The sequence below is a fragment of the Symphalangus syndactylus genome, chromosome 3, assembly GCF_028878055.3.
Source record: "Symphalangus syndactylus isolate Jambi chromosome 3, NHGRI_mSymSyn1-v2.1_pri, whole genome shotgun sequence".
In the NCBI taxonomy this organism is placed as follows: Eukaryota; Metazoa; Chordata; class Mammalia; order Primates; family Hylobatidae; genus Symphalangus; species Symphalangus syndactylus.
Window position 1 is genome coordinate 56764570 of NC_072425.2, and position 27237 is coordinate 56791806.

A 27237-nucleotide genomic window follows, 5' to 3' on the forward strand; every position below is an offset into this window, starting at 1 on the left:
AGAGGCACCAGCTCCAATTCTGGCCTCAAGGGGTGGGTGACTGGAAGAGATGTAAGGAGGTCATATCACCTATCTGGACCTCACCTTTGCTCTATGTACAATGAGAGGACTGAGTAACCAGGTTAAGTGGTTCTCTAACCTTAGTGCACACAACAATAATTTGGGAAATCTTTTTAATGTAATTTCCTAGTACCTACTTCCTGAGTGAGGCCCCAGAATCTGCATTTTAACAAGACTCTGTTCATCCTGATGCAGAGATGACACGCAGATAAGCTCATTTCTCAAGGCCCTTCCAGCTCTGGTATTTTAAGATCCTCTGATCTGTGTGCAGATGTGGCAGAGCCTCGGCTGTGTTCCCACCATACTACCCTGTTTCTTGCAGGCCCACAACTAAGGGGCATTTCCCAGCTCCTTGAATCCAGGACTACTTATAGCTAGTAGAATATGGACCAAAATGATGTGTGCCATTTCCGATGTGGGTCCCAAAACATCCGATGTGATCCCCCACCCACACTCTCATCTCTCTCTTTGGCCACTAGAACACAGGTGACCCAGCACAGGACTCCAAGAAGGACCAGGAGGCAGCAAAGACTAGGTAGAAGGAATGTGGATCCCTGAGTCACTGCCTGGAGGAGGTCATCAACCTATCCTATCTGCATGAGACTTTGAATGAGTGAGAGATAAATCCTATTATGTTAAGCTACCAGATTTTGTGGTTGTCTTCTGTCTGCTTTAAATAATAAAACTATTTAATCAGAAGTAATAATGTAATACATTTTATAAATTAAAAGAAAGTGACCAATGCAAAGCACAGAGCATGCTAACTGTTGCGGCTATCTATTGCTGTGTAACAAATCTCCCCAGAACGTTAGGCTTTAATCATGACAATTATCTTATGGGTCGGGAATTCAGGAAGGGTTGGCTGGGCAGTTGTGGCTTAGGGTGTGTCATGGGGTTGTAATCAGACAAAGGCTGATGCTGAAACGGCAGGGGCACTGGAACAGCTGGGGGGCAGTCTGGGCACCTCTCTCCTTGTAGTCTCATGTCTCTGGGTGGTCTCTCTATAGGGGCTAGTTTGGGCTCCCTCATAGCACACTGGCCTCAAGACAAGTGGACCATTCACAGGCAGGTCAGGGCTCCACATCAAGTGTCCCAGCAAGCAGGTGGATGTTGCCTCAGAAGGCAAACAGCATCGAAAGGGCCTATCCAGATCCAAGGGAAGGGGGATTTAGAATCCAGTTCCTGATTTCAGGTGTTTGGCCCTACGGGTAGGACAGCAGATAACACTGAAGCCATCTTTGGAAAATATAATGTCACACTGACTATGATGAAGGAAATGAAATTTCCAATTTTATTTGATCCTAAATGTATACTTTAAAGGAGTTAGGCCCAGGCATGGTGGTTCACACCTGCAAACCCAACACTTTGGGAGGCCAAGGCAGGGTTGCTTGAGGCCCCAAGTTTGAGACCACCCAGGGCAACACAGTGAGACCCCATCTCTACATAAAATTTTAAAAAATATATTAAAAAAACAATAAAAAAAGAGTTAGATATAGGTAGTGTATTAGTTTGCCAGGGCCACACTAACAAAGTAGCACAAATTGGGTGGCTTAAAATGGCAGAAATTTCAGGTTACAAGTCCAAAATCAAGGTGTCTACAGAGCCGTGCTCCCTCTAAAGCTTGGAGGGGAATCCCTTCTGGCTGCTTCCCAGCCTCTGGGGCTTTGCCAGCAATCTCTGTGCTCCTGGGCTTGTAGATGAGTGCTCCCATCCCCGCCTGCACCTGGCGCTTTCCCTGCATCTCTCCCTATAGGCTGCCCTCCACACACGTCTGTGTCTGCATCCACACTCCACCTTTATGAGAACACCAGTCATATGGATTAGGGCCCACCCAAGTGCCCTCATTTTAACTTGGTTACATCTGCAAAGAATGTAACCAATGAGAAGAATGATCTCTTTCCAAAGAAGATCACACATTCTGAGGTCCTGGAGGTTAGGACTTCAACATATTTTTTGTGGGGGAGTATCCAATCCAACCCACAATAAGTAATAACTCCTCGCAAGCTGCAAGCAAAATATTATTACAGGTTGGCTAAAGCAATTCAGGAAACAGAGAGAAGGAAAGGGGAAGATAATTAGAATCCACTGAAGTGTTTTCTTAGCCTTGCATTTGGATTCCCCTGTGAAGGAAGGGCTCATTCATGTACTGCTATAAAAATGTTTTAATTCAGGTCAGAAAAATGTGGGTGAGAAATATATATCTGGTGCTCTCCTTGGGGTTTAAGTAACTCCCCAAGCATTTTGAGATGATTCCTCCTTTACTGTAACTATCCTGGTGTATACAGTGTGAAGGAGTGAGGTGGTCCCCAACTACCTCTTGGCTTTGCCTCTAAATAAACCAAGAACTACCAGTCAATGCTCCGTCATCACCACTGTGTTGAATGTTCTTTCCTGTTAATTTAGGGGAAGCCTTGAAGGGTGTTCACACGCTCACCTCTCACATTCTAATTTCAGTTCCTTGGGTCGCTGGAGGACTTTGCTGAATGAAAACTGAAGCTGGGACACAGGAAGAGAAAGAAGGAACACGGGGCATTCCTTTCTGCATTTGTCGAACAGGAGTGGATTTAAGGTTGGAAATAGATTCAGGGGGTCAGAGACATTTTTTGCTTCTATGCTCTGTTTCCCTCAAATTAAATGAATCATATCAATGAAGTTCCTAACCTTAAGCCCTCCTATGAATTAGTCCTATCTTCTTTAAATTCAAAATGCAAGCTGTATCTGAAAATATATGTTCTGTCTGTTTTCACCTCAAATTCAAGTTCAAGTAACAACTTAAAAGGAGCTGCATGGATTCTCATAGAACAGCATGCATGCGTGGCACTCAAAGCTCATGGGGGAGGGGATCTTTCCTTTTACCCAGGGAGGTGGTGTGAAAGCAGGAAGGAGCCTCCTGAAGGTCTCTAGAACAAACCCCTATGGGAAGAACATGGCTCAAGGGTTCAGAGGCACTGCAGGCAGTAGCCTGGTTAGCATCGGGCGCTGTGTCCTCAGAGAGGTTAAGTTACTTTCAGAGGCACAGTTTCCATGTCCAGAAAATGGGATATTAGTTCCTATGCTTCTAATGGGATTGATGAAGAGAACATGGCTAGGATATGAGCATCTGGCACATGGCAACGGTGCAGTATTCCCTGCAGCAATCCTTGGCCTGAACTCCTCACAGCCATAGGTGAGAGGAACCCTTGAAGCTCCTGTGAGTGCCTCTTGCCCAGGTCCTAGGTTTACAGCATGGGATTCTGATGTGGACCTCAGGCTAATGACGGAATAAGGCCTGCACTCCTGTGGTTGAAGAGTAGGGTTTTGCTGAAACAGAGGGACATTCCTGGGGCCAAAAATCTGGGGAAGAGGTTGGCTCTTAGACAGGAAACAGGTAAGCTGGAAGGTGGGCCACGGCTACATGGGAGAGGGAACACTCTGTCTGCATCTTTTCTTTGGGTCTAGACACAGTGGAGTTTAGATATTCCTGAGAGCTGCCGGGGGCAAGGGGAGAGGGAGCAAGCAAAGTGGGTGGGTGGCCAGGCTGAGCAGGGAGGAGGTGTTGGCCATTCCAAGCTTGGCACAAGAACCCTGCGATTTATAAGCAACACCACCTACTTACTGTGACTCTATTTTCCTCCTGTCATTCTCAGCTCTCAGTAAAGTCTTATTTAAAATTCTTCAGTTGTCCCAGCTGTGAAACAATAAATTAAGCAAAAAGCATTCTTCTGCTTAAGCGAGTGTCAAGGGGACCTGAGGCCAGGATGGAGGTCATAGATGTGATGAGAGAGGACCCTCAGGAGCAAGGTCAACCTCCTGGGCTGAGGCAACCACACCCAGACACCCCTCTCCATGTGGGCGCCTCCCCATGGCCAACCTGCTGGGTCTGAACTTGCTGAGGAAGATGGTAGGTTTCTTTACAGCCACCGTTCTGTTTGGAAAGAATTGAATTTTGGCTTGGTGTCTTAAAAATACACTGACCTTTAGAAAAATTTTAACATCTAGCTATAAAACTGCAGCTGCTTCTGAACATCTCCCCTCCTCCCCAATACTGGCCCTCCCCCTCCCTGCCTCCCCAAAAGCATGCACTATCACGAGTATGGTGTACAGCCCTCCGGAACTTTTTATATGAAGTCTATGCACCATATGGCATTGTTTTATGTACATTTTAAGAACATAAATGACGTCAGAGTCTATGCATCAATCTGCAATTTGCTATTCTACCTCAGCAATACCCATTGCTATCGATCTCTTGCATCCTCATCATTGTAGCCTAATGTTCACCTGAAGGTCTACCCTAAGCAATGGTCTTTACATCCATTCCAAATTTTCACTATCACAAACTAGAAGGCAATGATTCCCTGTGCACCTGACTACTCCGAGGATGTGACAGGTTTTCTAGGCTCTAGGCTATCTAGCCCAGTTTGGAATTTCTGGGTCAAGGTGATGCTCGGTTGCAGGCTGGGCTGCATAACCTTATATTCCTCCAGCAGCAGTTCATGAAGTTGTTTTGGCTTCACGTCCTCACTTGCTTGTTGTTGTTGTTGTTGTATTTTAAAGAGACAAGAGTTTTGCTCTTGTTGCCCATGCTGGAGTGCAGTGGTATGATCTCAGCTCATTGCAACCTCCACCTTCTGGGTTCAAGTGATTCTCCTGCCTCAGCCTCCCGAGTAGCTGGGATTACAGGGGTGCACCACCACGCCCAGCTAGTTTTTTGTGTTTAGTAGAGACAAGGTTTCACCACGTTGGTCAGGCTGATCTCAAACTCCTGACCTCAGGTGATCCGCCCACCTTGGCCTCCCAAAGTGCTGGGATTACAGGTGGGAGTCACTGCACCTGGCCCTTGCTTGGTATTATAACTTTTACCAATCGAATAAGTAGAAAACACGAACCAATGTTTTATCATACACTCCCCTGCTTAGTGGCAAGATTGGTCATCTGTCATGTTTAGTGGCTGTTTGTACCTGAGTGGGTATAAACTGCATGTCCACGTCCTTTGCCCATTTTCTTACTGAACCATCATAGTCATTAACTTTAATTGATTGACGGGTGCTCCTTACATATTCTGGATACCTCGCCTTGATCTCACATATTCTAAATGTTTTCTCTCAATCTGTTATTTGCCTTCTAACTTTGCTTAAAGTGATGTTTTGTTAAATGGATGTTTTAAATTTGAATGCAGTCAAACTTATCAATCTTTCTGCAGAAATCAGGATTTTCTAAACCAAATGTGAGAACAATAAAATAGCATGTGGAATTTAGCAGCTGCATGGCCCAGGGCAAAGTACTTAATCTTTCTAGGCTTGTGGATGTTAACAATGGCTGCCTGTGGGCCCAGAGCAGCAGATGGCACCTCACAGAAGTCTCCAGCACTACTGTGCCTACCCAAGACCCTGCAAATCTCTACACTGGGAGCTATTCGAGGGCAGCTTTACATACTGATGATTGCCTGAGCCCATTACAGTGGAAACTGGAGCTCCTGAGACAGCTGACCGTGTGCATCTCCTCCCCACTCCGCATTTAGTGATGCTATGCTGGCAGCTGGAGACTGGCCATGTGGGAGCATTTATACCACAGAAATAGGCAAACATTACCAACCAAAGCTCTCTCCCCTAGGGAGCCTGTTGTTAGAGCTTTACCAGCACACCACTGACTTATAGTGTCCAAGGCACAGCATCTGCCTGCATGGCCTTTGGCTGAAAGCTGCTGTTCCTGCTGACGGACAACTCTCGTTAGAAAATTCATTCCTATAGCGACCCGAGATCTACCTCTGGTCACATAGGTGCTGGTTCTGCCTTCTGGGACAGCGATTAACAAATTGTTTCTGTGAGAGGCTTGCTGGGTCATGCACTCTCTCTTGCATCTGTTCAACTCTGCTGTGTATTCTATTTTGCTTTCATTCTTCCACCATTTGAAAATGTAAAAACATTTTCATTTTCTTCTTAAGGACTACACATATGCAAATGATGGTCTCGGGCCCACCGGCTGTAGTTTGTCAACTATTCAAGAACAATGGAGGTCACAGAACGCCAGCCACGCTGTGGCCTGCACAGTCACCCTCCCACATCCGAAGATGGTTATCAGATGCTCCCTGGGTGTTTTCTTCCCAAGCCTAGGGTCCTGCCAGTGTTGCTCTTAAAGTTAATTCCACATAAAGGTGATTTAGGAATGCTTATAGAGTCTGCTTCGCTGGGCCTCTGGAGCTGTGGTGGGCATTGATGCTACAGGTACAGTTGATGGTGAAAAATGGACACAGAAAGCTGACCCGAGGTCAGTCGGGTGCTCTGGCCAACTCAGGATCTGGAAGAAATCAGGGGATAGGGATCCTGTCCACTTGCTGGCTGAGTAATCCAGGGGAAGACACTTAACCTTTCTGCACCTCTGGTAGAATAAAGATGGCCACAAACCCTTTGGCACTACCCATTGAGAGCTGTGGTCTCTTTTGCTGCATCACCTTGAATCTGAGCAAGCTCTGTGCCTGCTCGACCAACAGAATCTGAAAGAAGTGATGCTGTGCCAGTTTCCAGGCCCAGGTCTTAAGAGACTGTCAACTTCCATGTCCTATTTTGGAGGACCTGCCCTTAGGTCTCAGCCGCCATGCTGTGGGAGAGCCCAACTAGCACTGTGGAGGAGCACAGGTGGAGTGGAACCAACAGCCCTGACTGAACTCGCAGCTGACAGCCAGCACTACCTTGTCAGTCATGTGAAAGGACATCTTGGAAGGGGGTCCCCTCTGAGTGATCTGCAGCATGTCAGGGGCCATCTAAGTAGGGAATCCTCTAGCCCCAGGCATCTGCTCCAGCTGTGGCTGCAAGGAGTAGGGAAAAGGTGTCCCTGCTGAGCCTTGTCCTAATTTCAGATTTGTGATCAAAACAAATGACTGTTGCCACTTCACATCAAGAAGCTTTGGAGTGCTTTCTTTTGTAGCAATAGAATCTCAGAACCCTGCCTCCTTGGGCTTTTGTGAGGATTAAATGACACGATGTATATAATACACCCGGCATATAAAAAGTGCTCAGTGAATGGCAATTATCAGCATTCAGAAAAAATAAAGCTGCTTGAGTTCCCCTCCCAGTCCAGGAACAAAGTGTTACCTCCTATCTGAGGGGTTTTGCTCCTCAGGCCCAGCTTTCTACAGAGGTGGATGTTTTTCACGGTCTCTACATTAAATAAGATCAAATGAAAGGCACTTATGAGCAAGAGCATGGCACACAGTCCTTGCTCAGGAAATGTTAGCTCTATCCCTGGCACAATCTCTTCCTCTCAGGAACCCAGAACTTTTCATAAAAACCATCTTGTCTTACACCTCCACTCCCAACCCACCCTCTGGCCCATAGCATCACCACTGCACCCGGTCCCCAATGTCTCCCAAAACTAACAGGCAATTTTATTCCAGTTCCTTTGTGTCCTGTTGGATGACGGGGACAGACTGTCACTATCAGCACAGAAAACCTTATGTTTCAGAGATGTATGTCTCGTGCATGAGGGACCAAACCTGTTAGCTCTGCCAACTGTGCCAAGAAAAGAAAGATTCACATTTGGAAATACTTTGGGATTCCCAAAAGGTCTCTACCCTCAAAAATGTGGTCTTCCATAGGCATGAAAGACTAATCTGTGAAGCTGCATTAAGGTCCAGCCTGTGTGGGAATGGAAGATTTTTAATGTAATCACTTTCATTCATAAGTGAAAAAAGCAAAACCATGACTTTCTTTCAGCATCCAAGATGGAAACAGAATGCTGGATTGGTGAAAAGAAAATGCACCATGATTTATTAATACCAGCAGGCCCAGGAGGACATGGGGCCAGACCACTTTACTCAGCTGTTAAGAAGGTGGAAGTCATTACCAGCACAGCATAATAAACAATTGTGCTTTCAAGTCCTAGTGGGCCCCTTATATGATTACCCAACCCACTGACTCAAATGATGGCATGCTCAAATTCAGGGCCAAATGATCGAGTGGCAGTTTGCTAAGGCACGGACTTTCAAACAGGAGGCTGCAGTTCTCAGCTTGACATGGAATTTTTAAAAAGTCCTTATTATTGATTTTTTTTTTTTTTTTTAGAGATGGAGTCTCACTCTGCCACCCAGGGTGGGGTGCAGTGGTGCAATCTTGGGTCACTGCAACCTCCGCCTCCCGGGTTCTAGCAATTCTCCTGCCTCAACCTCCCGAGTAGCTGGGACTACAGGTGCGCCCCAACACGCCCGGTTGATTTTTTGTATTTTAGTAGAGATGGGGTTTCACCGTGTTGCCCAGGCTGGTCTCGAACTCCTGAGCTCAGGCAATCCATCTGCCTTGGCCTCCCAACGTGCTAGGATTACAGGCGTGAGCCACAGCGCCCAGCCTATTTTTTTCTTAAATTGAGGAAGCATTATGTGGAATATAAGGAGGCATTTATAAAACAAGCCAACAAACCAAAAACAATCTTTTTTCTCTCTCTTCCCCTTTCAGGGAAGAGAATCTACCTTCCCTCTACCTATTGAATATATCAAAATCACTGGAGTTCTTGAAAATGTGCTCTTGGTTCAGAGACAACCTTCAGGAGAAGACAACCTTTAGTGCTGTTTTGTGAGGTACCGGAGCCTGCTGCTCAGGCAGCAGGGTGACACTCACACCCTGCAGGGTGTCTGGTGTAGGAGGTTGTCACACCTACGAAGGATTCACAGAAACCACAGCCTCCTACCCCAACACTGGGCATTGGCTCAGTTTCTGATTCTCTGCTTGCATTTTTGTTTCCACAGGGGATAGGGAGCGAGGGGGCATGGGAAAGAGAAATGGATGGGGGAGGTACCATAAAAATACTCCAAAGAGATGAAATCAGAATTTGTTAAAGTTCCCAGAGACCTCTTAGAAATGAAAATGGTGGAGGCCATCAACTCAGAGAAATAAAAAAAAAAGTGCAAGGCAGCAAGCATGAAAGCCATTCTAGAATGGTGGCTCAATGTGCATCCCAAGTCATTCCATGGGCCCAAAGGATTCCCTTGGAGAGAGGTGGTAACGTGTGAAAAAGGGCTCTGATGTTGCCGAGGCTCTACCGAGCCCAGTGCGGATGCGGGGGAACTGTGGATTGCTGGATTGCTGATGAGAGGCTGAGCGTCTAGAGTCACCCAGCCCACAGTTCTAACAGGCAGGAGAAGGTAGAGAGGGGTGCTCAACAGTGTCCACTTCAGGTGAAATTAAAAATGAATTCAGATGAGAAACTGAATGAGAGAAAAAAGCCCAGAGTCAAAGTGGATCCTTAGCTGCCTGCATCAGGAATGCAACTGATTTCAAACCCAAAGCAAGAGGCAGACCCCCTAATGTTCAACATCCAAAGAACTGCAGACCACAGACCACCCTGAGCTCTAGATTTCAAAAGAAACACAGAGTCTGGAAAATACTCAGAAAATGGCACACCAACAATGGGAGTGATACACACAAGGAAGACGAAGAAGACTGTTTCCTCCCTGGGAAGGTCAGGGAGGCCGGGAGATGCAGAAATGCTTACTGCAGATGGCTACAGGAATGGAGGAAATCTGGACTAGGTGGTGCAGGTAGGAAGCCCACCAGCCTCTGGGATGGCATTGCCCAGTTCAATGGCCGAGCTTGACAACCGGGTCGCTGTGAATGAGATGTAGGTGTGTAGAGGCACAGGCCTCTCCCCACACCTTTGGGTGTTGCATGGGGCCCTGGGGTATCCGGCTGGACCTTCCGGGTGATCATCTCCAGCCACAAACAACCTCAGCCATTTACCCCAGTGCTCAAAGTAAGTGATCATGACCAATGCATGCTGTCCCAGGGCAGGAAAGGGAGGGAATCCTTGCTCTAGGCAATACTTAGAGGAGGGAGGGTAGAGAGGAAAGTGCCTGACAGACAAACTATAGCTCCATCCTCCAGTGAGCACATGGAGATTCCCGGGCTGGAACTAAAGAAAGTGCTCAGGCACAGAGCAACAAGACACTTAACAGCCAGAGTGGCCGCAGCACATGCCAAGTCTCTGGTTGCTTTAATGGCTTCAGCCCAGGCTTTGGAGACCCACAGAAATAATTAGGCCAATCAAAAGTGGGGCAAACGTAAAAGCAGGGGCCGCCAGGCATCTCTTCAGCCTGGGTAATTATAACTGGTGCTGGAACAAAAGGCTGGCCAGAGTAAACCAATCAGGGACAGCCATAGATGGGTTTTTTTCCAAAATCAATCTGCCTGGGCTAGTTGAGAACAAGGGAAGGCTATTACCCAGGGAAACACAGACCACCACCACCTCCTCCTCCTCCTCTTCCTCCTCCCTGTCCTACTCCTGGTCCTCCTCCTCCTCTTCCTCCTCCCTGTCCTACTCCCGGTCCTCCTCCTCCCCCTCCTCCTCCTCTCTCCCTCTCTCTGCCCCTACTCCTTCTCTTCCTCCTCCTTGACTGGGCTTAATTCTCCCTGCCCTTTCATGACCTGGAAATCCCAGGACAGAGGACCACCAGCCCATCAGAGGCACACAGCTGATCCAAAGGATGTGCTGCCTGTTCTTTAGCCACCTTGAGATGTGGAGAGCCGCAATTTTAACAGGCATAGAGCAGAGCGATTCTTCCCTTAGTCTGAGGAGGGGGAAGAAGGGTTTGAGGAGGAGGAAGCGATGGAAAAGGGGAAAGAGCTGGAATTCACTCAGCAGGTGGTAAGGCTATCACATGTTTTCTATCCTGGTTTCCCTCTTTGAGCTCTAAAAAACCCGGCCCTGAGAGGAGAGGGAATCAGAGACCAAGGAGGGGCACGAGCAGAGGGTCTCCACTGCCCACCTGGGGAGAAGGACAGGGAGCGGGTGGCCTGAAACCCTGCTCTGCTGGAAGCAGGGGCTGAGAGCAGAGATCTGCCCCCACCAGAGGCCTCTAAGGAGAGCAGATGAGGTTCGGATCTCCTTTTCAACAGCATCGTCTGTCTGGGCCCATGCATGCCAGAGTGAGAGTGCGGTGGGTGCCACGGAGGATGCTGTAATGGGTGAAGGAGACTTAGGATTGTCTGAAGAGCTCATCGGCTTTCTTTCCTTCTTTGCAGAAATATGCATTGGCACCTGTTATGTGATGGGCACGACTCTATCAGATGACAACAACAATCAGCAGCATTACTTTCAACTGCCCACCTCTGACTGTCATTGGCCTATAGCATGACAATGCTGGCCATATAATTGGTTCTCAATGTCTGTCCTGTGGAGTCCCATCGACTGTCCTTCTATTGGGCTCCTTCCCATCCCATGCATCCAGCTCGAACACATGGTCCTGCGTCTCAATCCTCTCAGGCCCAGGGTGGAAATCAGCTCTGCTGACAAACTGCCCTGTTCTCATGAGAGAGGACTACTTAGAGTATGGCAGGTCATGTGCAAGGCAGAGCCTTTGGCAAGCAGTGCCTGTGGCTCTGTTTCCTCTCTTCATCCCACTGTCCTTGCCATGAAAAATCTCCTCATTGCAGTTCCTCAGGGTCCTTACTGTTGTTTCCCAGCCAGTCTCTCTGACAGAATTCAACTTTCACCACTTTCACTGGGCACTGACAGTGTGCTAGCATGTACGTCCTCTCCTACAAGCTTGGCATAGAAAAATAAATCAGTAAAATTCAGGAAGCTCACAGTCCACTGCAGGAGAGACACATAAACGTTTAAAATACAGTACAGTATGTGCTATAATCGACACACGCCTAAAAAGTGAGGAAAACACAAGTACAAAAACAATTAAACCTAACTGGAGTGGGCAGGAAATCCAGAGAGGGTGACATGTGAGCTGGGTTTTGATGGATGAGTAGGAGTTCTACAGGGGAACAGGTGTGATCTGGCAATGGCAAGACGTTCTCTGTGGGTGGAGCATCAGGGCAGAGGCAAAGTGGCATGGAAGAGACATGGATGGATATGGGGAGGGGCCTGGACACAGGTTCAAAGGCTCTGAACCACTCTACCAATCATGGACCCCATTCAGTGGGCGGGAGGGAGCCATCCAAGATTAAATCTTTCTTGATATATAATTCACGTGCCATACAATTCACTCTTTTAAAGTGTACCACTCACTGGGTTTTAGTATTTTCAGGGTTATGCAACAATCCCCACAATCTAATTTTAGAACATTATCACCCCCAAGAGAAGCCCTGTGTCTATGAGTAGCCACCCCCCTCCCACCACCCTCCCACCTGTCCACGGCAGCCACGCAGCTACTTTCTGTCTCCACAGATATGCCTACTCTGGACAGTTAATGTCAATAAAACCATAGGGTGGGTGGTCTATTGGGTCTGGCCTCTTTCACTTAGCATGTTTTCAAGGTTCATCCATGTTGTCACACGCACTTATTTTCCTTGCCAAGTAACAGCCCATTGTATGGACATACCATATTTTGTTCACTAGCTGAGGGACATTTGGTTAGTCTCCACTTTTTGGCTAGTGTGAATAATACTTCTACCACTTTCATGTGTAAGTTTTCATGTGGAAATATATTTTCATGTCTCTTGGATACAATCTGAGGAGTGGAAATGCTGAGTCCTGTGGAAACTATGTTTAGCATTTTGAGGAACAGACAAACTGTTTCCCAAAGTGGCTGGAACAATTTACATTCTAACCAGCACTGTTTGAGAATTACAATTTCTCCACATCCCCACCGACACTTTAGATTGCCTGTCTTTTTGATTAGAGCCATCCTAGTGGGTGTGAAGCACCATCTCACAGTGCTTCTGAGTTATAGATCCTACTGACTAATAATATTGAGCATTTATTCATGTGCCATTCACCAAAGATTCTTCAGCAAGAGAAGCAGCTGTTTTGTAATGAATCCAGGGGTGAGCTCAACAGGAGAGAAACTAGAGGATGCTGTAATAATTCAGGAAGAATTCTTGAGATTCTGGGCCATGGCCAAACTAAGAGAATGGTAATAAGGGGAGACTCAGAAGCTCTTTCAGCGGCAGAGCCTGCAGGACATCACGGAAGACTAGATGTGTGGCACAGTGGAGAATGGGGGAGAAGAATGAGGCAAAGAGAGCTCCAAGGTTCCCAGTCTGAGCAACCAGGAAGATGCAGATGCCATGGACTGAGCTAGAGAAGCAGAGGGGAGCAGGGACTATGGAGGGAATGCTATGAGTCCAGTTTAAGACACGTGAAGTTGAGGTACCTGGGGAGACCCGTTTGGGTGGAAATGTCGAGTAGGCCACTGGAGAAGCCAACTGTAGGGCTCCAGAGAGACCTAGAGATACATCTGTAGGGATTACCAATTTATTAGGAGGTGACAATTCAGTATCATGGGCTGCATACAAATTAATACATTTTGCAATAAATATCAGAAAGTTTTGGCAGCACCCTTTCAGTGGCAGTAATGGAAATGGAAGGTAGACAAAAGTGATCTGAAGAGGGAATTGCATCCATTATAAACATGGATGCCAAGGAGCACCAAGACCACTCGCATCCCTTCTGAGATGGATGCAGCACACAAGGGGTAGAAGAGGCAGGTGGTGTGGAGCTTTCCTGCTAGGCAAGTGGCCCTGGCACCTGCCAAAGAGCCAAGACTTCTGACCCTCACCCTCCATGTCTCTACCTCCCCATTCCAATAAGGAAGTAGAAAATAGGAAAACAAAAGGGGATCATGCTTCCAAAAAATGTACTCCCTTTTAAAGAATTTCTGATGGGCACAGAGTCTTTGAGAGAAGAGGGCATGAGATCAAATGGACCCTAACTATGCAGTAACAAATTGTGCATTTTTCAGTGGAAGGATGCCATTGGGGGAGGGGGACACTCGGAAGTTTGGGTTGTAAATACTTAGCTACAGCATCAGGACTGAAGTGTCAACTGGACTAGAGAACCAAGACAAATCTCTTTGAACCCAGAGCAAGGTTACTTTCTCTCTGCCTCTGCAAATCTATGCTCCAATCTCCTACATCCACTTCTGGGTTTAGGGAGGCTGCTCATAGAGACTGAATCAAAAGGTTCCCTTGAAAACAGGACACTAGTTTGGTTTGGCCAACAGGTAGCCCCACAGAAAAGGAGAACAGTTTCCAGCCATGTGGCCGTGGATTTGGCTGAGGCCCTCTACTGAGGCTCAGCTTGTGTTACGCAGTGCTCTCCAGGAAGTTATCCATTCCAGGGTCCTCACACCACTCCCCTGTTTTACTTTTCAGGCCCAAGGGTGATGACAGCTCCATTCTCAGAGGATGCTTCCCCATCACTTATCATGTTCTCTAAACCTTGCACACATGTTTGTTAAGTCTCAAATTTCCCTGTTTGTGTGGGTCATCTGCTTCCTGGTAGGACCCAAACTGACCCAAACCCTGATACTCAAGAGGATGGGGTACTTTGCTCTTTAGGAAACTCCGTCAAGAGTTTTCTGAAGCTCATGCAAGTAAATCAACGTTTCCCCCCAAAACTGTCCTTCTCCCAGGTCAACTAACTGGTTCAAAACTGTCCTTCTCCCTGGTCAACTAACTGGTTCTTGAGCCACACGTGACTCTGTTTCAGATCCTGCTGTTCTTCCTGCTCTATCTGGACTTGACATCCATGTATTGGGCCAAGCACAGTCTTAAGTGATGTGGGTGCCACAGTAGGACGTAGTCTTGCCCTCAAAGAAACATATCCAAGGGGCATATAGGCACATGCCACTATCACACCAGAGCCCCCATGAAGCCATCCCACTCCTGGGCTTCAGCAATCCCACCGGAAAACCAGAACATCTTCTGCCCACCCCCAACTTCATGGAAATGCTAAGAAATGAGGGGCAAGAACAATGCAGCCGCGCTAGAGAAGGAAGCAGAAAGGTGAGGGGCCCTGGGAGGCCAGGTTGGCTTTCAAAGCTTCTAAATCACTGCTTTCAAATGGATGAGGAGCAAATGTGTCTCCAGAACCACTGGAATGTGAGAGTCACTCTCAAGAAGGAAGAGCAAAGCTGGCCAACCAGCCCACAGACAATGGGGCCTCGCGGGCAAAATCCTACAGCGGCTTAGCAGAATCCTAGGGCTTGGAAAACTCAAATGAAAGAATTCCCTCCACAGGAGGCTACTGTCTGAGAATGAGCATCTCTCTGCCCGCTCCTGCGACCTATATGTGGACAGAGGGGGCACAGCGTTCCTTATCTGCAGGGTGGTAACACCACTCTCTCGGAGTTGCACACAAGGATTAAATGAGATCATTTCAGGGAGGTGCCCACTGTGGCTGACTCAGAAAGGTAAAGTGAAGTGCAGTTTCCCTTTTCCTCCAAGGAAAGCCACTCAGTCATTTAACCATATCCTCTCTTCAGGCAGTTTGGGAAGACCCATGCCTAAGTGCAAGTGCCTTAAAAGTAGTGAACATTCTACCCTACATTTTTGAAATAATCAACTCTACTTGAATTTTCCTATCAAAATATTAAGGGAAACATCAACGACACCTCTGTCATCCAGAGAAGACCAGGTCCTTGAGCCCATTTCTATGTAACTCTGTTAATTGAATAGTGTTAGCATCTCACGGTAGCCATGCTCGGTCACTGCCTTCATTCAGAGGCTGGAAATGAAACTGACATTTCAACACGGAACAAGCACATATTCTCAGTGGTCCCACTGGAGCCCTGATGTTCCTCATTTGCATTGCAGTAATTTTGACAATATTAAAAACAAGTTACACACAGGGAAAAAAAGAGTTGTTAAATAGAAGAAGGTGAGGTAATACTTGGTTATCAGGAAATACAAATTAGGAGAAAAAAGCAGTATGAGGTTGTTCTTGGAAGTATTTGCTTGTTAAACCACATTTTGCAAGGACGTGAGGCAGAAGGGGATGCTCTGAGGGGCTCAAGGACGTCCTGGGAAGACTGTCACTGACCTGCTTGCAGATACTGATCTAATAAGGCAATGCTCCCATGACCTGCGGCCTAGGTGCTCTCTGTGTTGGAGTACCAGCTGGAGACAAACCATCCCCGGCTGCCTGTCTCCAACCCTCACCCCAGTCACCATCCCAGAATTCTGGGCAAGACCTGGATGTGGACTCCATATGACCAGAGTGGAGGAAAGCCAAACGGAAGGCTTGAGTGGAGCCTGACCACCAAACGGGCAGTCCCATGGCCTGGAAGGGACTTGGCTCTGGGTGGAGAGAGGCAGCTGCCCAGCCAGGATGGTGGCAGCCACACTGCCGGGGAGCGCATGACAAGGATGGGGAAGATACTGGAGCAGCGAAGAGAGGGAACTGGGCAAGAAGCAAAACCAGTACACGTGAGTGGACAGCTAAAGCCACAATTCCACAAAGTTCTCTTCCATTACACCCACTTGATGTGCAGGTTGGGGAGGCGGTTGGCCAAAACAGGAAGAAGATATGAGATCAGGGAGAGTTTCTACAAGGAAGTATGAACAATTTGCAGGACCTGCACCACCCCAGAGAGTGGTGTAGAAGAGTCCAGTCCCTGGGAAGGAGTCTAAGAATAGTCACCTGCCTGGAGCTGTGAATAAGCAGCATTGCCTCAGTTTCCCAAACTTTAACCACGATCATGGGTCTTTCTTGGAGATAAGCAGAGATTCCAAATATTACTTATAGCTCATGTATTCAGCATGGAGAACATCATGGCAGATACTAAAGTTATGACTATATCCTAAAAACTACAGATCTATGAGCTCACAGATACCACATGGGGTTTGTTTGTAAGACTCCTATTGTCTCAGTTTTTCTTAAGACCATGCAGAAATAAAATAATCCACTTCAGTGAGTGAAAATACCTATTTAATAACATTAAAGGAACACATTTCAACTGAACTGGCAAGCAGTGAGAGTGTGGGGGAAGACACACACAGGGTTTTCTTTCTCAAGAGAATGCCTGGATGGAAAATAACCTATTTTACATGATTTAGCTCTGCTTTGAAAGGCAGAGACTGCTGCCAAATGCACTTTACTTCTCTGCTCTTGCCTAATAGTAGATATCTGAGGAGCGGGATGCCAGAAGTGGAACCCACAAGAGCTCTTGAAATTACCTTTGTGAATAAAGACAAAAGTTCAAAAAGTCAAAAGAGCTGGCTCGAGCTCAGAAAAGAGAACAAATGTGGCAGCAAAAGAAGGCATTGAGGAAGTCAGAGAGTGTGCTACTGTGGTTCGTGAGTGCCCTGAGAGAAGCAGAGACAGGGAGACTGAAGGGCTCTGCGCCACACACCCCATTTATCAGCTTCCCTAAGTCCCGACCACCACATTCAGCTCTGTACATTTTTGCCACTTTTAAGATCCTTTGAAACTATCACTTTAATCACTGCATGTGTTTCTTGAAAGGCTCTTGTGATTCTGATCTTGCTGACCAAGGCACCATGTGTTCGTCTACATACATGCACCATGCTGACATACAATGAAAAACAAAGTTGTATTTGTATTCTGATTATTTTGCATCTCAGTTTGGTTATGAAAGAGAGAGTGAGCCAACTGAACCGTGATCCTACACAAAGCGACCTAATATTGCACAAATGTTTGAATACAACTTAGCAGTTGTTTGTGATGGGCAAACTGAATTCTAGAAATTATTAACTTAGCCAAAGTAAAACACAGAGCTAAAAAGAAGAGTTGTTCAATAGGCACAGCATTTCAGTTTTGCAAGATGAAAAGTCTCTAGAAATCTGTTGCACAACAATATGCATAGAATTAACACTGCTGTACTGTGCACTTAAAAATGGTTAAGATGGTAAATTGTATGTTGTTTTACCATGATTAAAAAAATCAGTAAAATTTACCTTTTTAAATATAAAAAATGCATTATTCACTCCACGCTCTGCACTTGGCTACAACCATAGCAGACTGTACTAATTAAATGGAATTTCCTGTCACAAAGAAAGAGAGAGAAAGCTAAATGGGGTTACTCTGTTTTAAAGATGTGCTTCGAAATGGAAGCAGAACAAATAAGGGGAGACATTTAGGATTGGAGAACCAAACTGCCTTGATTTCTCTGGAACAATCCACTATGCCAATACTTACTTGGCCATCTTAGCACTTTTACTTTATAATTCTTAACATGGTAACCCTTCAGACATGTGATCCAGAGCCACTTGGGTGACCATCCTGAAGCAGGCCAGAACCTGGTGATGTCCATTTCTTCCTTATCTTATGTTAGACTCCAAACCCCCATCTCCTCTCCAATCCTTCTCTGCTCAGGCTATCTGCAGGGAGTAAGATGTATGTATTGCATCATTTTGCAGTTACCTGATGGCATTACCATAATTAGGCATTATGTTTTGTTTTGTTTCTAACTTGCTTATAGAATTTTAGATTAACATGCGAGTAGGTTCCCAGTCCAGGAAATCTAGTTTCTGTCAACTGGTGCCTCTGTGTTAGTTTCCTAGGCCTGCCCTAACAAAGGACCACAAATGGGGTGGTTTAAAACAATAACTTGTTATCGCATAGTTTTGGGGGCTAGCAGTCCTCAGTACGTTGGCAGGGCAGGTCCTTCTAAGGGATCTGAGGATGAATCTGCTCTATGCCTCTGTCCTAGTTTCTGGCAGGTTCCTTGGCTTATAGATGCTTCACTCCACTCCTCTGTCTCCACAAGGCCTTCTTATAAGGACACCAGTCCTATCAGATTAGGTTCTCTGTGCTACTCCAGTATGACCTCATCTTAACTAATTACATCTAAAACGATCTCATATCCAAAAAGGTCATGTTCTGAGATACTATGGTGCTATGGTTTGAATGTTTGTCCTCTCCAAAACTCAAGTTGAGATTTAATTGCCATTTTAAGAGTGTTGAGAGGTAGGGACTTTAAGAAGCAATTTAGGCCATAAGGGCTCCTCCACCTTCATGGGTCGGTTTAGTACCTTTAAAAAAGGGCTCCTGGGAGTGGGCTCTTGCCCTCTTACCACGTGATGCCTTTTGCTATGTTATGACAGTAAGAAGACCCACATCACATGCAGCAAAATGGACTTCCTGCCTCCAGCACTGTAAGACATAAACTTATTTTCTCTATAAATTACCCAGTCTGTGGTCTTGTTATTGCAAAACCCAAAATGAAATAAGACAGGGACATAGCACTTCAGCACATCCTTTTTGGGGAGCACAGCCTCTCAAAAGATGAACCCAGACCAGCAGCATCCGCATCACCCGGGAATCTGTTAAAAACGGAAATTCTGGCTTTCAAGGTTAGGAAAAAAGAAAAAATTGAAATTCTGGCCGGGTGCTGTGGCTCACAATTGTAATTCCAGCAACTTGGGATGACAAGGTGAGAGGACTGCATAAGCCCAGGAGGTCGAGACCAGCCTGGGCAACAAAGTGACACTCTGAAGCTACAAAAAATAAAAAATAGCTGAGTGTGGTGCGACACACCTGTAATCCCAGCTACTCAGGAGGCAGAAGTGGGAGAATCACTCAAGCCCAGGAGTTCAAGGCTGCAGTGAGCTATGATTGCACCACTGCACTCCAGCCTGGGTGACAGAATGAGACCCTGTCTCAAGAAAAAAACCAAAAAGTCAATACTGAGCTGGGCCCAGTGGCTCATGCCCAAGTCCCACCTACTTAGGAGGATGAGGCAGGAGAAGTGCGGGAGCTTGAGGTCAGCCTGGGTAACACAAGGACACCCTGTCTCTGCGAAAAATAAAATTGAATAAAAATGCAAATGCCTAGGTCCCACCCCAAACCCACTGAACACAAAACTCTAGAAGCTTGCCAAATAGTCACACAAGCCCTTCAGGCAATTCTGATGCATGCTAAAGTTTAAGAGCCACTGTTTTAAACTGTATATTTAAAAAAATCATTTTATAATGCTAAGTGTGCATCTTGCCCTTCCCATAGAATCACTAACCCTTTGAGGCAGTCTTTCTCATGTTACTTCTCCTATAGTAGTGATCAACTTATTGCTTACATAAAACAGGCTAGAATTTGGAAGTCTGTGCAAGACACGCAATCTTCAGATGTTTTGTCTGTTCATGAATACTATGAACTGACTGCCAATATTAAAAATCTAGATTACAGACTTTTCCTGAAAAAACTGGAAGAGCTGACAACACTGACTCCAAAATTACACACAAGAACAATCAACTGATTGGTGGCTGTCCCTTCGGGGTGGGGCCTCAGGGCTCCAGTGGGTCACAGTCTCCACGGCTGGTGCATCCCTGACACTGAGGCTTCATGGAGGCCAACCATCCTCATTTACATTGTATGCCTAGCCCCTAAGGGCACTTGGGTTTTAACAATGGCTGGGCAGACAAGAGCTAGACAGAAAAATGCATAACTATCCACAGACCAAAATACTTAGCTGTTTCTGAGCAGCAAGTTTAGGAATGGAAAGCTAGAAGCCAGGGCTGCTGATGAACAATGCCACACACTTTAGAAATAGCATCGACTTTAAGTTCTGTGAGTTTGGCTTCTCCCTTCACCAGATAACAAGGCAAGTTATGAAATGATTCAAGCACTGAAGATAAAAGTTTTGTAGTGGCTTGCCCGTGTGATGATGTGTGGGTGAGCTGCAACACAGTAAGAAGAAATTTAGGTATCGGCACAACTTCATTAGAGAACAATGAGACGTGGAGGACATGAAACATGAAATCGTGATTTTAAGAAATCACATTTGCCTCCTTCAGGTATATGCTATGCTGAGCTGCAATGACAGATCCTCTGTGAAATGATTCCCCAGTGAAGCAAGTAGGGGAAAAACACATGACTTTAAATCGACTTTCAGGCTTGCAAAAATGGTAAAGGGCAGATCCTGGACTGGGATTTGACAACTGCACCATTAATGCAGATCCCAAATAGTTTCTGTACAAAGGACAGAAAAGATACCTTTTTGGGTCAGTGGCAGTGGTTCATGAAATACCAAGTGAAGGGGTAGTTTGGGATGTTTATTTCAGTGGGAAGGATGGGCCTGGAGTCTGGAGGAGAGAACTCACATATATAAGGTAGAGACAAGTACAAGGCTTCAACAAGGGGACCCGTTTCATCAGTAACCCTCAGAGGAAGTTCGACTTGCCTTGGAGTTCATGTCGAAGCAGTAAATCCAAAAACTATATCCACTCAAAAATTACTGAGCCAGAAGATTCAGACAAACAGCCACTATTACCTCATGGGGTTATATTCTGACAAGTTCTTCATTGTGATTCTCTCCTTAACCACCACTGTACTTCAGCATTCTTAAGAAAGAAAAGTGGAAATAGAATCTGTCACTGATGACTAAAGCTTCTGTTAAAGACATTAGAATTTAGGATGATAATTTTCTCAAAGGCAAAGATGACTGTTTCTCCTGGACAGATTTAATATTTTCAATAGTCTATTAAAAATTATAAAACATAACCTCCAAAACAAGTATAGCAAAAAGAAAAAAAATTGTAACACACCTCTTTAAGGTAATGTAAATATATAAAAAATGGGACAGACTTCCAAGATAATAGTAAGGGTGCACTTTCTGTTCTTAGGTACTTAGTGCCACTGTATTATCAGGGTTCTCCAGAGAAACACGCATTGTACTGTGCATATGCATCCTACGCATCATATGCATATATAGGAATTTGCTCACATTATTATGGAAGCTGGCAGGTCCCCAAATCTGCAAGGTGAGTCGGCAAGCTGGCAACTCAGTAGAGCTGATGGTGTAGTTCCAGCCCAAGCCAGCAGGCTCAAGACGCAGGAAGAGCTGATGCTTCAGTTTAAGTCCAAACGCAAGGAAAAGCTGGTGTCCCAGTTCAAAGCCACGTTAGGCAGGAAAAATGGTCTCTTACTTAGGGTCAGCCTTTTTGTTCTATTCAGGCCTCCCGCTGATTGATGGAGCCACCCACATTTGCGAGTGTGTTCTGCTTTATTCAGTTTACCAATTCAAATGCTAATCTCACCCCAAAAACATCCTCACAGGCATGCCGAGAATAATGTCTGACCAAATATCTGGGCTCCTCATGGTCCAGTCAAGTTGACACATGAAGGCAACCATCACAACCCCTCAGATGCCTGGGTGGTGAAGAGGCAAAAACAGCCAGCTCCCAGGGGACACTAGAATTTATGAAGAGCAAATAACCAGGGACCTGTCTAGCCCTGTGAAGGAAGTGGCCAGCTCCTAAGGGCCCTCCTGCTCACTCCATCTAAAAGCTGTTCCTAGTGAGATCGCTCAGCTTTCATTTAGGGTCATCAAGCAGTTAACAATGTAAAGCTGTATGCCAAGATGCAACTATTAGAAAGCCTACAATTGAAAAACAGTACAGAGCCCCACTGGTAGAGCAATTGGAATTCTCACCCATTGCTGCAGCGACTGTAAAACGGTATGCTCACTTTAAAAGACAGCTTGGCAGTTTCTCATAAAGTTGAACATACATTTACTACATGATCCAGCAATCCCAAGATCTCTAGGTATTTACTGAAGAGAAATAAAAAGCTATGCCCACACACAAGTCTGTATGCGAATGTTTGTAGCAGTTTTACTCATAATTACCAAATACCAGAAACAACCCAAATGGGTGAATGGATTATAAAAAATCCATACAATGAAATACTACTCAGTAATAAAAATGGACTCACTCTTCATGCACAAATCTCCAATGCATTATGCTGAGTGAAAGACGCTAGTTTCAAACACTTGTATACTGTATGATTCTATTCACTGGACATTTTCAAAACGACAAAACAGTAGTGATATGGTTTGGCTCTGTGCCTCCATCCAAATCTCATGTCAGATTATAATTCCCAATGTTGGAAGAGGGGCCTGGTGGCAGGTGAATGAATCATGGGGGTGAACTTCCCCCTTGCTGATCTCCTGATAGAGTTCTCAGGAGATCTGGTTGTCTGAAGTGTGTAGCACTTCCCCCTTCTCTCTCTCTTCCTCCTGCCAGCCATGTGAGGATAGCTCTTGCTTCCCCTTTACCTTCTGCCATCATTGTAAGTTTCCTGAGGCCTCCCCAGCCATGCTTCCTGTACAGCCTGCAGAACCATGAGTCAATTAAATCTCTTTTCTTCATAAATTACCCAGTCTCAGGTCTGCCTTTATAGCAGTGTGAGAATGGACTAATACAAACAGTGATGAAGACCAGCTCAGGGCTTGCCAAGGGTTAGGTGGTAGAGGGCAGGCGTGAAGGAGTAGTATTAATACAAGGGGTACTAGAGTATTTAGGGGTATGGGAACTGTTCTGAGTCCCAATTAGAGTGCTGGTTACATGATTTACATGTGTTAACTTTCATAGAATAACACAGCCCTACTCCAACACTATACTTGCTGTATTATAAATAAAATTTTTACATAATCAAATGGTAAAAAAATAACTACATGCCACCCAATTTAGGCACAGAGTAAATGCACCTAATGGGAACTATCTATGAATTGGGGTCAGACAATAGAAGCTGAATGCACAATATGTACACGTAGAAAGGTACAAGAGGGGCAGTGACTCATAGGCATCACTCAAATATTTTAGTATGAAATGAGGAGGCCGGGCGCGGTGGCTCACACTTGTAATCCCAGCACTTTGGGAGGCCGAGGCGGGCGGATCACGAGGTCAGGAGATCGAGACCACGGTGAAACCCCGTCTCTACTAAAAAATACAAAAAATTAGCCGGGCGCGGTGGCGGGCGCCTGTAGTCCCAGCTACTCGGAGGCTGAGGCAGGAGAATGGCGTGAACCCGGGAGGCAGAGCTTGCAGTGAGCCGAGATTGCGCCACTGCACTCCAGCCCGGGCGACAGAGTGAGACTCTGTCTCAAAAAAAAAAAAAAAAAAAAAGAAATGAGGATAAGTGGCATGCTTGAGTCACTGGGCACAACCTGGGAATTATTTGAAAAGGCAGAACAGTTGTGATTTGTTATGTTTCTTTTTCCAGGCACTTTGTATTCACTGTCTCAAGGCAGGAAATGTAGGCTTAAAGATAAGAAAGGATTTGCCCTGGATTTTGAACCCAGTTCTGTCTGGTTCCCCAGCCCCCATCTTCACTCTAGGCTGCTGCCTCCCAGGAGCCACATAAAGCCACAGTGAGGATTACACCATGATTTGTTCCTTTTTCTCTGTCGTACCCTAAGCAAGTCCTTAATCTCCTGGACCCTTAAAGCTCTGTTCTTCCTTTAAAGCAAGAGTTCTCAGTTGCGAGGGTGGGAGGGTACAGGGGGAGCAGGAGATTTTGCCCCCAGGGTACATGTGGCAATGTCTGGATATATTTTTAGTTGTCACAACACAGGGGAAGAGTGCTACTGGAATCCAGTAGGTAGAAGCCAGAGATGCTGCTAAACATTCTACAATGTTTAAGACAGCCTGAAGGAAGAGTGATTCAGCCCAAAATGTCACTTGTGCCAAGATTGAGAACTGCTGATTTGGAAGGGGGGAGGAAGGGAGGAAGGAAGGAGAGAGGAAGGCAGGGAAGGAGAAAAGGAAGGGAGGAAGGGAGGAAGGGAGGAAGGAAGGAAGGAGAGGGAGGGAGGGAGAGAAAGAGGGAGGAAGGGAGGAAGGAAGGAAGGAAGGAAGGAAGGAAGGAAGGAAGGAAGGAAAGAAGGAAGGAAGGGGAGATGGAGGGAGTGAGAGAGGGAGGGAGGGAGGAAGGGAGGGAGGAAGGAAGGAAGGAGAGACAGAAGGAGGAAGGAAGGAACGAAGGAAGAAAGGAGAGAGGGAGGGAGAGAGAGAGAGAGAGGAAGGAACGGAGACAGACAGAGAGGAAGGAAGGGAGGGGGGGGGGCTATTAATCTCATCTACAAACCAGCACAGTGTTAGGTATTTAAAAATTCTTATCTCATTTATCTTCCCATAAACCATCTGAGATATTATTAACCCCATTTTATGGTTAAGAAATTTGTAGCTGAGACCCATAAAGAAATGTGCCCAGATCTCAGTGATGAGACGAGATGCCGTGGGGACTGCAGGCACCTGGGATTGCAAAGTCGAGGTACCTGCAGGGTGGCGCCTGGGAGCTGGCCTGGCAGCTCTGCCAACCTTCTCCTCTGGTCTTGAAAATCTCTTCTTACGCCTAAGGTATCTGCAAAGAAGGAGGCCATTGGATCGCAAAGAAGGGGACTGTTGGATGGGCAATAGGGCAAATCTGAATTCAAGAGGCTGAATTCAATGGACGGAGCCTGTCATCACTACGAGCCACTGAGGATTGGTTTGCCTTCAAATCTTCTTTGGTTCCATCCGTCCCTCCTCCCTCAAGGCACTCACATCTCGCCTCCATCCCAAAAGCCCGGAGACAGAGCAGATGTGCGCCCCAAGCTGGCTTCCTGTCCTCTCTCGCCAGCATGTGCTGCTGGACTCAGCCACAGGGAGTGGGGCCCCACTCAGCACAGCAGGCAGGAAGCTGGGGACCGGAGGGGTGGGAGAGGGAGATGAGAAATGCCACAGAATAACCCGCTGCAATCAGTTTCCCATAATAACATCCGATGGGCATGGCTTGCCTGAGAAAATCAGCAACTTGCTTTAAAAACAAGTCCTTTTTGAGTGATTCTGGCTCAATTTTACCCATTCTTATAATTAGTGTTGATGGAATTAACAGTTAAAAATGGGGTTCATGCATTTAAGATGGAGGGAGGGGGAAGAGATGGGGGAAAAGATAAACAGAACAGAGGAAGAAAGGCAGAAAAACAGAGAGAGGACAGGAATAGAGTGAGAGGGGAGAAGGACATATGTTTGAAGCTTAACAGGAAACTCAGAAAATAGATGTGCTCATGACAAAGATGAACCCCAGAAAGTGGTGAACCGCAAGACTGGGAGACCCTCTAGCAAACTGGGTGAAACCACAGTGATGGGAGCTGCTCTTTAGAGTTTGTTCTAGATCCCTGCAGCTGGGTTTCAGGTCAGGCAGCACGGCATTGTTCTCACACACCTCATACAGCAGAACCAATTCCTGATCCCTCTCTTGGGCTCGCTGTGGCGTGGTCCAGCTGGAACGAAGCTGCCAGCTGATGCCCATCATACCCTCTCCCCAGCCTGGCCCAGGCAGCACTCACAGTTCCAAGATCAGAATGACGTCCGTCTTGTTCTCATAGACCTCGTGCAGGGTGATGACATTGGGGTGCTGGATCTCCTTCAGGATGCTGACCTCCCGCTCGATGTCCTCGCGGCTCACACCCCGCCGGCTGGACTTAGTCCTCCTTTTCTTGATGAATTTGGCGGCATACTGGAGGCCGGTGCTTTTCTCACGGCATTTCTTCACAACCGCAAACTGTCCACTGAAAAGAGAAGATGGAGGATTCTTTATCGTTCATAAAAAAAACAGGATTTGAGTGAGGACGTGGCACGGTGCAGAGGGGGACAAGAGAACTGTGAATAGGAAAGTTCCAATTGTGGAAAGTAACAAATTAGGTAGGGATGTTTCTTATCATCATTCAGTTACACTAAGCCTGTTTCTTTATAAACAATGCTGCAAGGAATATACTTTTAAAGTATATTTTATTGAAAGAGTGATCATGTCTCCATTTCTGTCCTCTCCTCCTTCCCTCCCACTTCAGGTCCTGGGACAGCAGCAAGGAGCTCTGTGATCTGACCTCACTTCCAGCAAACTCTTTTCCTGCACGTCTAGTCTCTGAGCCTGAAAAACAAGGGATTGAGACCAGGGAATCGGTAAAAAAAAAAAAAAAAAAAAAAAAAAAATATATATATATATATATATATGAAGTCCTGCCTTCAACAACATATTTCTAGCACCAACATTAACCAATTTAAATACACAAAACAGAAAAAGGTCTATTATTTTGTTCACAATTAAGCAACTGATAAGTCATATGTACCAAATATTTGTTGGTCACTTCTCCAGCATTATCTCCCCTCTCCTCCCTTCTCAAGGTATTTCTACCCAGGGATCTTTGTGGTTCTGGGGAAGCCGATTCCACTCCCAACTGTAAATATGGATCATGTGACCTAGGCTGAGCCAATCAGTTCACTCCATTCTCCTGACCACAATGCCAGGTAAGACCCTTCAGAGGATGCAGAGACACAGGCTTTCTGAGACTCTTTTCTCTTTTGAGTGTGCTAGAACCCCCCAAAGCTGCTGCCAACTATCTTGGGACCACGAGGAGAGCCACTCTTAGTTTGAAGACAACCACTGCAGAGGCAGAGCCAGAAAAAGGAAAGAAACCAGGTCTGCAGTGACACCATGGAGTTGCTGGATCAGCCCTGGCCTGAAACCATCTGCCTGTGATGTTTCAGTGACATAAGCCAATAAATTCCTTTTATGGCTCAAGTCAGTTTGATGGGTTTTCTACTTCTTGCAGAGGAAAGTACCCTAAACGCCACAGCAAATAACCAGATTCCCTTTCCCATATATTAAAGACTATAATAACAGAACTTGACTCAAAATAATAAGGGGTAGGCAGTAAGTGGGTGAGACAGTGAGAGGTACACAGGCCCCCCTGATGGTCAG

At 46.2% G+C, this 27237-nt stretch overlaps 1 protein-coding gene across 8 annotated transcripts in view; it reads right to left on the reverse strand.

Moving 5' to 3' along the window:
- Window positions 1-27237, reverse strand: part of DAPK1 (death associated protein kinase 1) — a 210668-nt gene that overhangs the window by 75638 nt on the left and 107793 nt on the right. For 7 of the 8 annotated variants that reach the window (XM_063636281.1, XM_063636279.1, XM_063636283.1 and 4 more), the window contains exon 3: window positions 25826-26047. In XM_063636281.1, the coding sequence (XP_063492351.1) occupies window positions 25826-26047 (222 nt within the window). Of the gene's footprint in view, window positions 1-25825; window positions 26048-26605; window positions 26672-27237 lie in introns of those variants that run through there. The other variant, XM_063636282.1, reaches the window with a different exon arrangement.